Source organism: Mobula hypostoma, chromosome 11, assembly GCF_963921235.1.
Source record: "Mobula hypostoma chromosome 11, sMobHyp1.1, whole genome shotgun sequence".
NCBI lineage: Eukaryota > Metazoa > Chordata > Chondrichthyes > Myliobatiformes > Myliobatidae > Mobula > Mobula hypostoma.
In genome coordinates this window covers 98,375,720-98,393,053 of record NC_086107.1, presented here as the reverse complement: position 1 = coordinate 98,393,053, position 17,334 = coordinate 98,375,720, and the positions used below count along the sequence as shown (strand labels likewise).

General features: G+C 45.0%; 1 protein-coding gene across 1 annotated transcript in view; it reads left to right on the top strand.

Annotated features, from left to right (window-relative positions):
* LOC134353985 (extracellular serine/threonine protein kinase FAM20C-like) overlaps positions 1-17,334 on the top strand; it is a 46,451-nt gene that overhangs the window by 17,817 nt on the left and 11,300 nt on the right. The window contains exons 4-6 of the mRNA XM_063062606.1: positions 2,349-2,441; positions 8,403-8,518; positions 13,944-14,124. Coding sequence (XP_062918676.1) covers positions 2,349-2,441; positions 8,403-8,518; positions 13,944-14,124 — 390 coding nt within the window. The remainder of the gene's footprint in view (positions 1-2,348; positions 2,442-8,402; positions 8,519-13,943; positions 14,125-17,334) is intronic.

Genomic DNA, 17,334 nt, shown 5'->3' with positions numbered 1-17,334 from the left:
CAACGAAAGATGTCACAAAAGCCATGAGGAGGGCAAATGCCAGGTTGGCAGGTTGCAGGAAGATTTTGTTCAGGTCTCACTCCAATAGGGATGTATGTTGAGGTTGTATAAGATGTTGGTGAAGCCTAGTTTGGAGTATTGTGTGCAGTTCTGGTCACCTATCAACAGGAAAGGTGTCAATAGGATTGAAAGAGTGCAGAAAAGATTTAGAAGGATGTTGCTGGGACTTGGGGACCTGAGTTACTGGGAAAGATTGAACAGGTTCAGACTTCATTCCCTGGAGTGTAGGAGAATTTAGTGGAGGTTTGACAGAGGTATACAAAATAACAAGGGGAATTGAGTATAAGAGCAAAGAGGTCCTTCTGCAGCTGTACAGGGCCCTGGTGAGACCACACCTGGAGTACTGTGTGCAGTTTTGGTCTCCAAATTTGAGGAAGGACATTCTTGCTATTGAGGGAGTACAGCGTAGGTTCACTGGGTTAATTCCCGGGATGGCGGGACTGTCATATGTCGAAAGATTGGAGCGACTGGGCTTGTATACTCTGGAATTTAGAAGGCTGAGAGGGGATCTTACTGAAACATATAAGATTATTAAGGGATTGGACACGCTGCAGGCAGGAAGCATGTTCCCGCTGATGGGTGAGTCCAGAACCAGAGGCCACAGTTTAAGAATAAGGGGCAGGCCATCTAGAACAGAGTTGAGGAAAAACTTTTTCACCCAGAGAGTGGTGGATATATGGAATGCTCTGCCTCAGAAGGCTGTGGAGGCCAAGTCTCTGGATGCTTTCAAGAAAGAGATGGACAGAGCTCTTAAAGATAGCGGAATCAAAGGTTATGGGGATAAGGCAGGAACTGGATACTGATTGTGGATGATCAGCCATGATCACGGTGAATGGCGGTGCTGGCTCGAAGGGCCGAATGGCCTACTCCTGCACCTATTGTCTATTGTCTATAATGAGGGGTGTAAGGAGAGTGAATGCAAGCAGCCTGTTTCCACTGAGGTTGGGTTCAGGGTGAAAGGTGAAATGTCCAAGGGGAACATGAGGAGAACTTCTTAACTCAGAGGGTGGTGAGAGTGGGGAACGAGCTGGCAAATGCAAGTTTGATTTCAACATTTAAGAAAAACTTGGATAAGTACCAAAATGTAGGAGGGGTGTGGAGGGCTATGTTCCAGGTGTAGCTCGATTGGACTAGGAAAGAACATAGTTAGGGTGGACTAGATGGGCCGAAGAGCCTGTTTCTGTGCTGTAGTGTTCTATGACTCTACAGCTCTGCAATTATATAGGGAAATGTTAAGTCTGTACCTTAAGTAATGTGTATATTTTGCCTTTTATATGAAGAAAATCTGTTTCCCTAGGGAGAGCGCAGTAAGGATTTGCAAGACTAGTTCCAGAGGTAGTGAGTATTTTCACAGGGGAGATTCAGTAAATTGGGACTTTTAGCTTTTAGAAGAACAAGGGGTAACTTCCATTATTCTTACAGGGTTCAGCAGGGGGGATGCAGGGAAGATGTTTCTCTTGTCTAATGAGTCTGGAGTAAGTGATAGGGCATTTAGCACTGAGATAAGGAGAAATTCCATCACAGGGGCAATAGGGGAATATTTGTAATACTCTACCGAAGGGGACAGTAGGAGCTCAGTCGTCAAGTTAATTTGAAACTCAGTTTAATGGATTTCTGGAATCAAAGGATACAGAGATATTACAAGAAAACAGAGCTTAAGTACAGTACTGTGTAAAAGTCTTAGCTAGGGTGCCTAGTACAGTACTGTATTTGTCAATGTGGAGCGGAGAGCAAGTTTGTAAATCTGACGGGAACAAAGGACGTTGGGAATGGCGAGAGTGGAGTGCCATGGGAGGAGTGTGGGACAGGTGGTAGAGAAGGAGTGCCGGGCTGAGGGTGGGGGCAGATAGATCAGAGCCCTGAGACACCAGGCAAAGTCATTTGATTCCAAACAATTGGTTTATTGATCATTACAGAATGTCTCTCTGGTGCTACCCGCTCCCTTTCCCTTTTCCCAGCCGTGATTCCCCTCTCCCTTCCCCCTTCCCATTTTCAGTCCAAGGTAAGAGACCCATATCAGAATCAGGTTTATCATCACTCACATATGTCATGAAGTTTGTGATTTTTTTGTGTTAGCAGTGCAGTGCAATAGATAAAATTACTACAGTACTGTGCAAAAGTCTAGCTATATATATGTGCCTAAAACTTTGGCACAGTACTGTAGATCAGCCAAACTCTTGACGTATGGTAGAGCAGGCTTGGGGTCTAGAAGGCCAACAGCCACTCCCATCCTTGTCTATGTATCATTTACAGGGTCTTCATCAATTAATGAGCCTTCTTCCTTACAGACAGACCCGGGAGGAGGAAACATCCCCAGATCTTTTCTACTTCTCTGATTTTGAGAGACACAATGCAGAGATCGCTGCCTTTCATTTGGATCGGTGAGTGAGGAGGAGGTTTATCACGAGCTGGGAAATAAACCACTTCAGAAAATTCCAAGGCGTCACATCCACTGAACTTCCACTATTGATCAGAATTGGAATCAGAATCATGTTTAATATGACTGGCATATGTTGTGAAATTTGTTGTTATGTGGCAGTAGTACCTTGCAATACATACTAATAAAATCTGTAATTAAGAAGTAAATATATTATAAAAAAGTTTAATAAATAGTGCAAAAAGATAACAAAAAGTAGCGAGGTAGTGTTCATGGTTTCAATGTCCATTCAGAAATCGGATGGCAGAGGGGAAGAAACTGTTCCTGAATCGCTGAGTGTGTGCCTTCAAGCTTCTGTACCTCCTTCCTGATGGTAGCAATGAGAAGAGGGCATGTCCTGGGTGGTGGGGGTCCTTAATGATGGACATTAAGCAAGTTTGACCTGCTGGTTGTAAGTCAATACGGTAATGTATTCTCTTCTGGTGCTTAGTCTTTTCAGCCTAGATTACAGACAACAGTAATTTAATGTCCCAATATTAAACTGGCACATCCCTACCTCTGTTTGGAAGAGCTGTGCCATTTGGCATGTTGATTGCAGAGTGCTTGTTCTTTTTCCCCAATGACAAGACTCTCATGGTCAGGTCTAAGCGATTTATCGAGCACAGGCTTGGAATGAGATTGGTAATGGAGTGTCCTCCATGTAACTCCGGTGGGTCCTTCATTACTGCCATGTTCACTCTTTAAGCTTCTAACCGTCTCCGTTTTCGGAAACAACTGCGATAGAAGGATTCATTTATCGTTGCTGTGCCTCTACCTCCCATCACCAGTTACGGTGCATTCTACTCTGGACAGCTCTGCTGTTTACAAAGAGTCTCAGATGAAGGGTCTCAATCCAAAACGTCGACTGTTTACTCTTTTCTATAGATGCTGCCTGGCCTGCTCAGTTCCTCCAGCATTGTGTATGTGTGTGTGTGTGTGGCTTGGATTTCCAGCATCAGCTCGTCTTTGCTCATTGCATTACTTTTCTAAAGTTCTGTGATTCTGTTTATTACAGGTGATCATGAAGTGACCAGGCTCCTTGAACCAGCATGGATAGCTTCAGTCACCCTGACACTGAGCTGGTCTCATGATCTACAGGCTCACTTTCACGGGCTCTGCAGCTCCTCTTCTCTGTGTTTTCACAGTTTGTCTTTCTTTGCACACGGGATGTTTGTCCGTCTTTGTGTGTAGTTTTTCATGCATTCTTTTGTATTTCTTTGTTCTACCGTGAATGCCTGCAAGAAAAAGAATCTCAGTGTAGTACATGGTGACATACAGTGTATGTACGTTGATAATAGATTCACTTTGAATTTTGATTTTTTTCCCACTAATCTGCATAGAGTACCTATATTCTTTGAATTTTGATTTTGTGATTTTTGATTTTTTTGATCTTTTTCCAGTCTAACTTGCATAGAGTGCCTATAATCTCTCACCATAATTCTACCCCACTCAGATATGCCTGTCTGTTTATCCCTTTCCTCCTAAGGCACCAACTACGTTGTGGCCACAATTCTCTGGAAGTTCCACTGATTAGAGGCTACTTTCAAAGCAAGACTTTGAAACAACACTCAAGTGCAGTAATCAAGGCAGGTTGTAATAGGCTTCATGGCTGGAGTCAGATAGGTTAAAAAAAATAAGAGAGCTGAGATTTAGCAGAAACGGGAAGTGATACACTATGACTGGACCAATAAAGAAAGAAATTATGAACTTTTTTCTGTAACTTCATAGTAGTCATATTTTATTGATCCCAAGGGAAATTGACTTTCGTTACAGTTGCCCCAACCAACTTCTCCAACTTATTGTGCACCTTCAAGGATTTATTTACATAAACTGCCAGGAAGAGTGAATAAGCTCGTCATTGAAGATAACAGAATAAATTAGCAGAGCTGTTGTAAAATCATCATTTGCTTTATTAAAAGAAACAGAATTACAAAATGAGGAAGTTAAGCTAAACCTCCAGAAGACGCTGAGCAGGTTCTCACAAGAGCGTTTCCTCTACTGGGCTTCTCACTTTAGGCAGGATAAGGTCCTGGGGATTCATCATTTGAGTCTGAATAGTTCTCCAGTCTTTTTTACTTGTACTGATTTCTGTCACTTCCTTATTCACTCCAATCCCTATCAAAGGAAGTATACTAATTTATAAACTTATTACCAAAGTACATTAATTTACTCCTCAAAGTAAATATATATCAAAGGAGATATATATGTTACCATATACAGTACTGTGCAAAAGTCTTAGGCATATACATATAACTGTAGGTGTCTAAGATCTTTGCACGGTACTGTAGTTGTCAACGTGGAGCAGAGAGAGAGTTTGTAAATCTGGTGGGAGTAAAGGATGTTGGGACTGGCGAGGGTGGAGTGCCACAGGAGGGGTGTGGGACAGGTGGCAGAGAAGGAATGCCAGGGTGGGATGGGGGTGGTGTGGGTGTAGACACACCCAGCCCTGAGACACCAGGCAAGGTCATTTGATTCCAAACAACTGGTTTATTGATCATTACAGAATGTCTCTCTGGTGCTTCCCGCTCCCTCCTCTCTCCCTTCCCCTTTTCCCAACCATAATTCCCCTCTCCCTGCCCTCACACTCTCAGTCCACGGTAGAGATCCATATCAGAATTATCACTCACATATGTCATGAAATCTGTTTTTTTTGTGGCAGCAGTACAGTGCAATACATAAAATTATTACAGTACTGTGCAAAAGTCTTAGGCACACTAGCTATATATATGTGCCTAAGATTTCTGCACAATAATACCTTGAAATTAATTTTCTTGTAGGCATTTCCAGGAAAAATAAAGACATGCAATAGGATCTTCAAAAAAAATGTAAAAAAGTCTGACAAATAGCCAATGTGCAAAAGAGGACAAACTGTGAAAATAAAACATGATGCTGAGAGTATGGTTCTAAAGAGACCTTGGAAGTGAGTCTGTAGGTTGCAGAGTCAGTGTGGAGTTGTGATGAGTGACGTTATCCACACCAGTCCAGGAGCCTGGTTTTTGTATGCTAGTAACTCTTCCTGATCCTGGTGGTGTGGGACCAAGGCTTCTATCCCTCATTCCCGGTGGTATTGACAAGAAGGGAGTACGGGCTGCACCAGTGGGAGTCTTTGATGATGGGTGCTGCTGTCTTGCAAAAGCTTTCCACGTAAAGGTACTCAGAGGTGAGGAGGGCTTTCCTCTGATAGACTGGACTTTATCCATCATTTTCTTTAGCCTTTTCTGTTCCTGGGCATTGGTGTTTCCATAGTAGGAAATCAGGACTATTTCCAGACCTGATCTGAAACGTTGAATATTTATTCCTCTCCATGGATGCTGCCTGACCTGCTGAGTTTCTCCAGCATTTTGTGCGGGTAAATCTGGACTTCTAGCATCTACAGGATCTCTCAAGTGCATTGGCATTTCCACACCAGGCTGTGATGCAACCCAGTTAGGATACTCTGCACCTATTGAAGTTTGTCAACATTTTTGGTAACATGCTGAATCTATGAAAATTTTCTATTAAAGTACAGGTGCTTTTGTGCCTTCTTTGTGATGTCATTATGTCCTTGTATGTTAACATAAAATTGCTTACCCTCTCTGCTTCTCGGATTTGAGAAGGAACAGCAACTTTCGAAGCCAACAGATGTGCAGAATTAGAAGAAAGGAGAAGAAAATGGAAAGAGAGGCAGCAACAACCAAAGCCTGATCTGCCATCTGGAACGACCTGTCCTGAATGCGGAAGAACTTTCAAAGCCAAGATTGGACTCATAAGCCACTTGAGAGCCCCATAAGTAGATCAACAGAACGAAGACCATCACCCTCGACATCGAGGGATAGCCACAACGACCCTCTCTACCTCTGATTCCCTAATGAGGTACTTGCTCATGGACCTCCGGTTTCCTCCTCTTGAAGTCTACAACCAGTTCCTTGGTCTTGCTGGCGTTGAGTGAGGGGATGATGTTGTGGCACCATTCAGCCAGATTTTCAATCCTATATGCCGATTTGTCACCATCTTTGGTTCGGTCTATGACAGTGGTGTCGCTGGCAAACTTGAATATGGCATTGGAGCTGTGCTTAGCCACACAGTCATAAGTGTAAAGCAAGTAGAGCAAAGGGGACTAAGCACACAGACTTGTGGTGCACCTGTGCTGATGGAGATCACGGAGGAGATGCTGTTGCCGATCTGAACTGGGAGCAGGTGAGGAAATCGAGGATCTAGTTGCACTAGGAGGCATTGAGGATGAGTTGTTTTGTGGTGTGGTGCTGTGCAAGACATTAAAACTACCACAAGCCACAAAATAAGTAAATAGATAATGCAATATAGGAATAGTGAGGCAGTGTTTATAGGTTCTTGGAACGTGCAGACGTCTGATGGCAAAGAGAAAGAAGCTGTTCTTAAAATGTTGAATGTAGGTCTTCAAGCTTCTGTACCTCCTCCTGAATGGTAGTAATGGAAAGAGGGCATGTGCTGAGTGGCGAGGGTCCGTAAAGATGGGTGCCACCTCCTTGAGGCACAGTTCTTTGTAGATGTCCTCGATGATGGGGAGGGCTGTGCCGGTGATAAGTCTGGCTGATTCTACCGTCTCCATACCAGCCAGAGTGCTCTCCGCTGTACATTCGCCTGAGTCTTTGGCAACCTCCCAAATCTCCCCAAACTCTTGCTGAATAGAACAGGGATGAACAGGCGAGCGATGTGTAGATGCAACACGGAGGCAGATGGGCCCCAATGCAGTTGACAGTGACCGCATCTGCAGTGTCGGTGGCCCGAGGAACTTCGGTTCTGAATTAACGAGCTGGAGTCCAAGCTTCAGACACTGAAATGCATTAGAAAAGGGACAATGTTCAATGTGACAGTGTATTCCTCTGAGTTTCCACCAGGTTTCTGATGTTTGAGAGTAGGTAGATTGAGAGGACAATAGGTTAGCCAGGAGGGACTTGTGCTGCCTCTTTTCAGGACCAGGACATAACTAGACTACATTTCACATTGTCAAAGTGTAGCTAGTTCTGGTGTGCAATATTCAGTACCACAGCAGGATATTGTCTTGTGCTATAGTCCTTGCTGCAGCCAGGGCTTTCGGTTCTTTCATGCTATCCGGTAGAGTGAATGGAATCGACAGTGTGAACAGCTTCCTGATGGTCTGGTTCCGAGGAAGAAACCAAATAAACCCGCCCCGACCCCAGCCAGCACCTCCGACTGAAAAAGGTTGCAAGTGTCTCAGCCTGGTGGTTTAATGGTGGCATCACACTTTACAGTGCCAGCTGTAAGACTTGGGTCCAACTCCAGCCACTGTCCGCGAGGAGCTGGTAAGTTCTCTGTCTGGGTTTCCTCCCACATTCCAAACACATGCAGGTTAGGGTTGGAAAGTTGTGGGCATGCTATGTTGGTGCTGGAAGCATGGCGACACTTGTGGGCCAGCCCCAGCACAACCTTGATGCAAGGCAATGTCTTTCATGGTACGTTTTGGTGTACACGTGACAAATAAAGCTCATCTCTTATCTCTTAACCAAGCTGGGCATAAAGAGGGTAAGTTCTCGGAGCAACGTCCCACCATTGTCCACCCCCTTTGACAATTGAATGGGGCAGGACTTAGGTCTGGTTTGATGAATATGGGGCTGATGCGCTAAGCTTTTGTGGTCTGGTGTGGGCTGGGAATTTATGACTTCCTGGTGCTATAATTGCACGCCGATCTGTACTTCTCACCGAACCAGGGGGGAGTCTCAGGTCTCATGGGACGAGCAACAAGGGAAAAGCTATGACCCAAATCTTAAAGGACGAGTATTGTTGCCGCTCTTGCTCATGGGCCCACAGCACCTCGTGGATGCCCAATTCCGAGCTGCCGGATCTCCTCCGAGACCGTCCTATTCGCCAACGGTGTGGTGTCACACACAAGATGGAGGGTGTTCTCACTGGCAGCGGGTGGGTTAACCTCATTGTCTCTCTTTGGAAGGATTTTAGGTTTCCGCCGCATTCCACCGATCTCGGGTCGTCACGTCAACGTGGTGGAGGACATTAAAGAGCTGACGACCGATGGTCACCTTGAGCAGACCTTCTTTATCTCGCCAGGTAACCGTGGAAGTGGAAGGACTGATGGTGGAAGGGTGGGGTCAGTCTGGGTGCTGGAGGGAGGGAGATCTTTAGATGAGAGAGGACCCTGTCCTCGGTAATAGAATGAGTGTTGGGCTTGGACAGCGTGAGGCTGGCGTGGGGGAGATCTGTCTCGGCAATGGAAGAGATGTAGGCTGGGCTCTAGCAAAATGTTTTCAGGCAAGGGTGGCGAACCTTTGGCACACATGCCCGAGAAAGCGCAAAAAGTTAGTTGGCACATGGCAAGCAGTGTGGGCCTTTGATTATTTTTACTGCTAAATGAAACAGCGTTTTTTTTCCAACCTGAGAGCTGGTTTTGGGAAGTGGTAATGACTCATGTTAACTTGGTGCCAGCTAAACGATTGCGAGAACACATGCCATTGAATGATACGTTTGGAATTCTTGCAGACCTGGTGTGCGCATCGTTATTTAGAGAGTGAACAGTTACAATAACAAAGCAATTTAGAAATGATGTCATTTTTCAAATGTCTTTTACAGGATTTATCTCTTTTCATGAAAAAAAAGTCCATAATTGTTGTTACTAATTCATTAATCTCTGCTCAAAATGACAGTTTGCACGTGAGAGAAATTTTTAGAAGATTATCGCCAATCTGGGCACACACTCACAAAAGGTTTGCCAACCCTGCTTTAGGGGAACCGGGCCCAGGCAGTGACTGTAAGGCATGCTAAACCAACTGAGCTGAGTCTGGGACAATGTACGGGGAGATGAAATCAGTGAATGAGAGTGAGCTGGGCCAATGTGGGGGCAGAAATGTGATTAGAGTAGGGTTTGGATTGTTCTCTTTGAGGACTGGATGAGAAGGCAGCTTTTAATAGGGGAGGTGTCCAGCTGGTGATGGTGAGAGGGTGCCATGTCGGGCGAGTGAGTGAGATGGAGCCAGGCCAGGGAAGTAGTGGAGAACCATTTCACTTGCTGCACAACCTATAGCAACTTCCTCTCTTGTGAGGCACTGACTGGTCTGAGATGTGATTGACTGGATGTGGACTGAATCATTGTATCATACAGTTCAGGAACAGGCCTTTCAGCCCACCTCTTCCATGCTGAATGTGATGCCTATCTACGACAATTCCCTGTATCCCTCTGTACCAGGGGTTCCAACCATTTTTATGCCATGGACCAATTCCATTAAGCAAGGGGTCTATGGACCCAGGTTGGGAATCTCTCCTCTAAACCTCTCCCAAATACCTCTCCCAGGATTCCTGTCACAGTATGTGGACAGGCTGACTAGGGGGAATGCCATACTAGATCTAGTATTAGGTAACGAACCGGGTCAGGTCACTGATCTCTCAGTGGGTGAGCATCTGGGGGACAGTGACCACCGCTCCCTGGACTTTAGCATTATCATGGAAAAGGATAGAATCAGAGAGGAAAGGAAAATTTTTAATTGGGGAAGAGCAAATTATGAGGCTATAAGGCTAGAACTTGCAGGTGTGAATTGGGATGATGTTTTTGCAGGGAAGTGTACTATGGACATGTGGTCGATGTTTAGAGACCTCTTGCAGGATGTTAGGGATAAATTTGTCCTGGTGAGGAAGATAAAGATTGGTAGGGTGAAGGAACCATGGGTGACAAATGAGGTGGAGAATCTAGTCAGGTGGAAGAAGGCAGCATACATGAGGTTTAGGAAGCAAGGATCAGATGGGTCTATTGAGGAATATAGGGTAGCAAGAAAGGAGCTTAAGAAGGGGCTGAGAAGAGCAAGAAGGGGGCATGAGAAGGCCTTGGCGAGTAGGGTAAAGGAAAACCCCAAAGCATTCTTCAATTATGTGAAGAACAAAAGGATGACAGGAGTGAAGGTAGGACCGATTAGAGATAAAGATGGGAAGATGTGCCTGGAGGCTGTGGAAGTGAGCGAGGTCCTCAATGAATACTTCTCTTTGGTATTCACCAATGAGAGGGAACTTGATGATGGTGAGGACAATATGAGTGAGGTTGATGTTCTGGAGCATGTTGATATTAAGGGAGAGGAGGTGTTGGAGTTGTTAAAATACCTTAGGACGGATAAGTCCCCAGGGCATGACTGAATATTCCCCAGGCTGCTGCACGAGGCGAGGGAAGAGATTGCTGAGCCTCTGGCTAGGATCTTTATGTCCTCGTTGTCCACGGGAATGGTACCGGAGGATTGGAGGGAGGTGAATGTTGTCCCTTTGTTCAGAAAAGGTAGTAAGGATAGTCCAGGTAATTATAGACCAGTGAGCCTTATGTCTGTGGTGGGAAAGCTGTTGGAAAAGATTCTTAGAGATAGGATCTATGGGCATTTAGAGAATCATGGTCTGATCAGGGACAGTCAGCATGGCTTTGTGAAGGGCAGATCATGTCTAACAAGCCTGATACTGTTCTTTGAGGAGGTGACCAGGCATATAGATGAGGGTAGTGCAGTGGATGTGATCTACATGGATTTTAGTAAGGCATTTGACAAGGTTCCACATGGTAGGATTATTCAGAAAGTCAGAAGGCATGGGATCCAGGGAAGTTTGGCCAGGTGGATTCAGAATTGGCTTGCCTGAAGAAAGCAGAGGGTTGTGGTGGAGGGAGTATATTCAGATTGGAGGGTTGTGACTAGTGGTGTCCCACAAGGATCGGTTCTGGGACCTCTACTTTTCCTGATTTTTATTAACGACCTGAATGTGGGGGTAGAAGGGTGGGTTGGCAAGTTTGCAGACGACACAAAGGTTGGTGTGTTGTGGATAGTGTAGAGGATTGTCGAAGATTGCAGAGAGACATTGATAAGATGCAGAAGTGGACTGAGAAGTAGCAGATGGAGTTCAACCTGGAGAAGTGTGAGGTGGTACACTTTGGAAGGACAAACTCCAAGGCAGAGTACAAAGTAAATGGCAGGATACTTGGAAGTGTGGAGGAGCAGAGGGATCTGGGGTACATGTCCACAGATCCCTGACAGTTGCCTCACAAGAAGATAGGGTAGTTAAGAAAGCTTATGGAGTGTTAGCTTTCATAAGTCGAGGGATAGAGTTTAAGAGTCGCGATGTAATGATGCAGCTCTATAAAACTCTGGTTAGGCCACACTTGGAGTACTGTGTCCAGTTCTGGTCGCCTCACTATAGGAAGGATGTGGAAGCATTGGAAAGGGTACAGAGGACATTTACCAGGATGCTGCCTGGTTTAGAGAGTATGCATTATGATCAGGGATTAAGGGAGCTAGGGCTTTACTCTTTGGAGAGGAGGAGGATGAGAGGAGACATGATAGAGGTGTACAAGATAATAAGAGGAATAGAGTGGATAGCCAACGCCTCTTCCCCAGGGCACCACTGCTCAATACAAGAGGACATGGCTTTAAGGTAAGGGGTGGGAAGTTCAAGGGGGATATTAGAGGAAGGTTTTTTACTCAGAGAGTGGTTGGTGCGTGGAATGCACTGCCTGAGTCAGTGGTGGAGGCAGGTACACTAGTGAAATTTAAGGGACTACTGGATAGGTATATGGAGGAATTTAAGGTGGGGGGTTATATGGGAGGCAGGGTTTATGGGTCAGCACAACATTGTGGGCCGAAGGGCCTGTACTGTGCTGTACTATTCTATGTTCTATGTACCTGTTGTAATGTTTTATAATTTCAAAACATTAAACTAATTCAAAGAAAAACATTGCGAGTCTGAAAATAGGGGTTTGACTTCTTTAAGGGAGACACGCACTATCACAGGATAGCATAATGACATATACAATTAACATATTTTTACGTATAATTAATTAATTAAACAAACAAGAATGCTTAAATATATATATGTATATATTTAAGATTACTCAAATATTACTTCAATATTAAATACACAACACTTGCCTAAACATCTTTTAAATGTTGTAATTTCACTTGTTGCTCTGCCAACACTGACTCCTTCTTTTGTGAGTCTTTCTTAGTCTGAGGTATTGAATGAGTTGAGACGTGATTCAATCGTTGTATTGTACAGCATAGGTGGAGACTGGTTAAGGGGAGATTTCAGGAAGCATTTCTTTACACATGGAACAAACTACCTAGTTGTGTAGTTGAGAGTAATACCTTTCCAATCTGAACTCGATAGTTACTTCAACACACAATGTGAATAGGAATTTGGCAAGCTTTGTGGGTTGGCCGGCCTGTTCTTGTCAAAAACTTGCTAATGTTCTAATGTATCTGCTGTCTCGCCATCCTCTGGTAACTTGTTCCAAATACTCACTGCACTCTGTGTGGGAAAAACTTAACCCTCAAATCTCCCTTAACTTTCTCCCCTCTCAACTTAACCCGGTGTGCACTCATTTTAGGCTCTCCTGTCCAAGGGAAAAGCTTCTGACTATATATCCTATTGGTGCCCTTCATAATTGTGTAAACCTCTACAAAGTCACACCCCGGCCTCCAACGTTTCAGAAAGAATAAAAGCGGCTATCCAATCTCTCCTTACAGCTACATCCCTCCATTCCAGGCAACGTCCTTGAAAGTCTCTTCTGCACACTCTCCATGTGAACACATCTTTTCTACGGTGTGCTAACCGGAGCTCTACATAATACTCTTAACTGTAGTTGCAACTCTGCTCAAGCAAATGGCCAAGCAGTTGAGAGATGGCAGTGTTGGGATCAGAGAGTGGGGGTGGTGGGAGGGGGGTGGAGGAGAAAGAGGGGACCCCCAAAAGTAGCAGGAAACCTACTGGATGGGAAAAATAAAACTAGGAAGCTCGCTGCATGCTTCATGATCAGCAAGTGGACGGGTGCTTCGGTGAACCGAGAGCGCGAGGGAATTATGGATGTGTGGACAAGGCATGACAGGGAAAAGTAATCTTTTATGTACATAGAACATTTGTCAAGTGAGAGGGAAAATTCATGACAATTAATTGCATGATTTAATAGGAATTCATTTAATTCACTTTGTGACCACACCTTCCAGTGGCGATAGAGGCCAGTATTCGTTGTTGGGGTGGGATGGGCAAAAAGACAGAGAAGGTTTTGTGAGAGAGGCAGCAAATGAGGACGCGAAAGGGGTGAGCGAGGAGGGAGAGAGAGTACGTGTGAAGAAAGAGTGAGCTTGTGAGCGAGGTGTGGGGAATGAAAGACAGGAAAAAAAAGAGAAGTACAGAGGGAATGAGTGGGAAGAGACTGTAAGAGAGGGGGATGGAGGGGAGAAATGAAGAGCAATGCAGTGTGCAAGAAGGTGATTGGTGATGGCAGGTGGAAAGTGTTTCTGAATCAATACTTTGCACCTTCTCACAATGAACAGAACAATGAAGAGTTTATGGTCAAGCAGGAAGAGTATCAGATATGATACGTGTAGCAGGAAAGGGAGGAGGGCTGGGGTGGTCTGAGTGGCAGAGGGAGGCCGGGACTAGGCAGGGGTTTCAGGTAAGGTGATGAGGAGATGAAGGCGGCTTGTGGATTTGGACAGTGACTGTTGTCTCTCCCTCTCAGCCAACAATGTGTGTTTCTACGGCAGCTGCTCTTATTACTGCAACATGGAGCACCCTCTGTGCGGGAGGCCAGAGCTGATGGAGGGCTCCATGGCTGCCTATTTGCCTGATGTCACACTGGCCAAGCGCCTGTCCTGGAGGAATCCTTGGAAACGGTCGTACCACAAGACCAAGAAAGCCAAGTGAGTGCATCCACCCACTACAACACAGGAGCCCACAGCTGTCCACAGTAAAGCACCACCCTGAAGTATATCGCTACAGTACATCCCAGTTCAAGATGCCACTGGCCCCAGCCCAGCATCGGACCAGCCATAGGAGCTGCCTGACCTGCAGGGCTCCCCCACCATTTTGAGTGTGTTGCTCCAGATTTCCTGCATCTGCAGAATCTCTAGTGACTCCAGGAAGCATAAGACACAAGACCATAAGGCATTGGAGCAGGATTAGGCCATTCGGCTATTTGAGGCTTCTCTGCCATTCTATCACAGCTGACTTATCATCCCTCTCAACCCCATTCTCCTGGTATCCTTTTTCACCCCGACTAATCAAGAACCAAGCAACTTTCAAGTCAAATATACACAACGACAGCCTCCACAGCCATCTGTGGCAGTGAATTCTATAGATTTACTACTCCCTGGCTGAAGAAATTCCCCCTCAGCTCTGTTCTAAATAGATATCCCTCTATTTTGAGGTTGTGCCCTCTAATTCCCCCACTATCAGAAACATCCTCTCCATATCCACTCTATTGCTGCCTTTCAATATTCGATAGGTTTGAATGAGAACCCCCCCTCGTTCTTCTAAACTCCAGTGAATGCAGGCCCAGGGCCACCAAACGCCATTCATACATTAACCGTTTCCTTCCTGGGATCATTCTTGTGAACCTCCTCTGGACCCTCTCCAATGTCAGCACATCTTTTCTTAACTATGGGGCCGAAAACTGCTCACAATACTCCAGGTGCAGTGTGACCATTGCCTTATAAAGCCTCAGCATTACATCCTTGCTTTTATATTCTAGTCCCCTCGAAATGAATGCTAGCATTGCATTTGCCTTCCTCACCATCGGCTCAACCTGCAAATTAACCTTTAGAGAATGATGCATAAGGATTGCCACGTCCCTTTGTGCCTGGTTTTTTCCATTTCAAAAATAGTCAACCCTTTCATTTCTTCTACCAATGCGCATGACCATATACTTCCCGACACTGTATTCCATCTGCCACTTCTTTTCCTATTCTCCTAATCTATTTAAGTCTTTCTGCAGACTCTCTGCTTCCTCAACACTACCTGCCCTTCCACCTATCTTCATATTGTTCACAGACTTCGCCATAAAGCCGTCAACTCCGTCATCCAAGTCATTGACATGCGAGGGGTGATTGATAAGTTCGTGGCCTGAAGTAGAAGGAGTCAATTTTAGAAAACCTAGGCACATTTATTTTTCCTACATTTGCACACTTGGTCCAGTGGTCGTGGAGCATACGGATCCCTTCTTTGTAGGAGTCGGTGTCTTGGACCTCCAGAAGTGGTCCGCAGCAGGGGTGAATGATAAGTTTGTGGCCTAAGGTAGAAGGAGATGAGGAGAAACTTCAACCTCGAAGAGTTGAATTCCACATGCATGTAATGAGAACTGTATCACTCATTTCCCTCTACCTTAGGCGACGAACTTATCAATCACCCCTGCTGTGGAGCACTTCTACAAAGAAGGGATCCGTATGCTCCACGACCGCTGGACTAAGTTTGTACATGTAGGAGGGGACTATGTTGAAAAATAAATGTGCTAGGTTTTCTAAAATTGACTCCTTCTACACTAGGCCACGAACTTATCAATCACCTCTTGTATAACGTGAAAAGTGGCGATCCCAATACCGACTCCTGTGGAACACTGCTAGTCACTGGGTGGTAGGGGTGGCGGTCATGATGTGGCAAGACGGAAGATGGGAGGGGGCGTGAAGTGGGACTGGAGGGGTGCTGAAAGCACTAAATGAACAAGGATGTCGGTGAGGCCTAATTTGGAGTACTGTGTGCAGTTTTGGTCACCTATCTATAGGAAAAATGTAAATAAGGTTGAAAGAGTACAGAGAAAATTTACAAGGACTGGAGCACCAGAGTTATAAGGAAAGATTGAATAGGTTAGGAGTTTATTCCTTGGAATGTAGAAAATAGAGGGAAGATTTGATAGAGGTATAGAAAATTATGAGGGGTATAGATAGGGTAAATGCTAGCGGTCATTTTCCACTGGGGTTGGGTGGGACTACAACCAGAGGTTATAGGTTAAGGGCGAAAGGTGAAAAGTTTAAGGGGAACATGAAGAGAAACTTCTTCATTCAGAGTATTAAGAGTGCAGAATGAGCTGCCAGCGCAAGTGGTGGATGTGAGCTCAATTTAAATGTTTAAGAGAAATTTGGGTAGGTACACGGATGGTAGAGGTATGGAGCACTATGGACTGGGCGCAGATCGATGGGAGTAGGCAGCTTAAATGGTTCGGCATGGACTAGATGGGCTGAATGGCCTGTTTCTGTTCTGTCTTTTTCTCTGACTCCAAGGAACAGGTGGGTGCCGGTTTGATGAGAAACAGAGGGGAGGAGATAACCAGCTGGAAGAGGCAGTGGAAGGTGTTGGACAGCAGGAGGTGGAAATCTGCTGTGAGGTTTTCAACTGCGGTTGGTGCTATTTGGCCTTCAGCTGTGTGAGTGTATAAACACCAAGGCAGAGACACCACAATGTGGCTTCTCACACTGGTTCTTGCAGTGCAGCAGGGTCAGAATGTGGGCTGTGGTGAACGAGGAGACTTTGTGGACGAGCTCTTGTGGCTTTGGTGGGACAATGGGTCAACAATGCCAGTCAGTAGATGACTGTGTATTTTTACTATTTGTTATTCAAATAAACTGTAAAGAAATTGGATAACTTCTATGACCCCTTTTAAATGTAACTTACAGTCAGTGTGGCATATAGTTTCATACAGGTGAGAACTTTAACATGCTTAAAGGGAATTACAGAAGCTTAAGAGTGGAGCAGGTCAAAGTTGATTGGAAGGGGACACTAGCAGGGATGACGGCAGAACGGCAATGACTGGAGTTTCTGGGAGCAATTCAGAAGGTGCAGGATAGATACATCCCAAAGAATTAGGGAGGATGATGTAACCATGACTGACAAAAGGAAGTCGAAGACAGCATAAAAGCTGAAGAGAGGGCATATAATATATCAAATATTAGTGGGAAAATAGAGGATTGAGAAGAGTTTTAAAAACTAAAAAACCATAAGGCAAAGCATGACATATGAAGGTAAACTATCTAGTAATATGAAAGAGGATACAAGAAGATTTTTCCAGATATATAAAGAAAAAAAGAGGCGACAGTGGGTATCAGACCACTGGAAACTTTAATAAGTGTTTTGTATCAGTT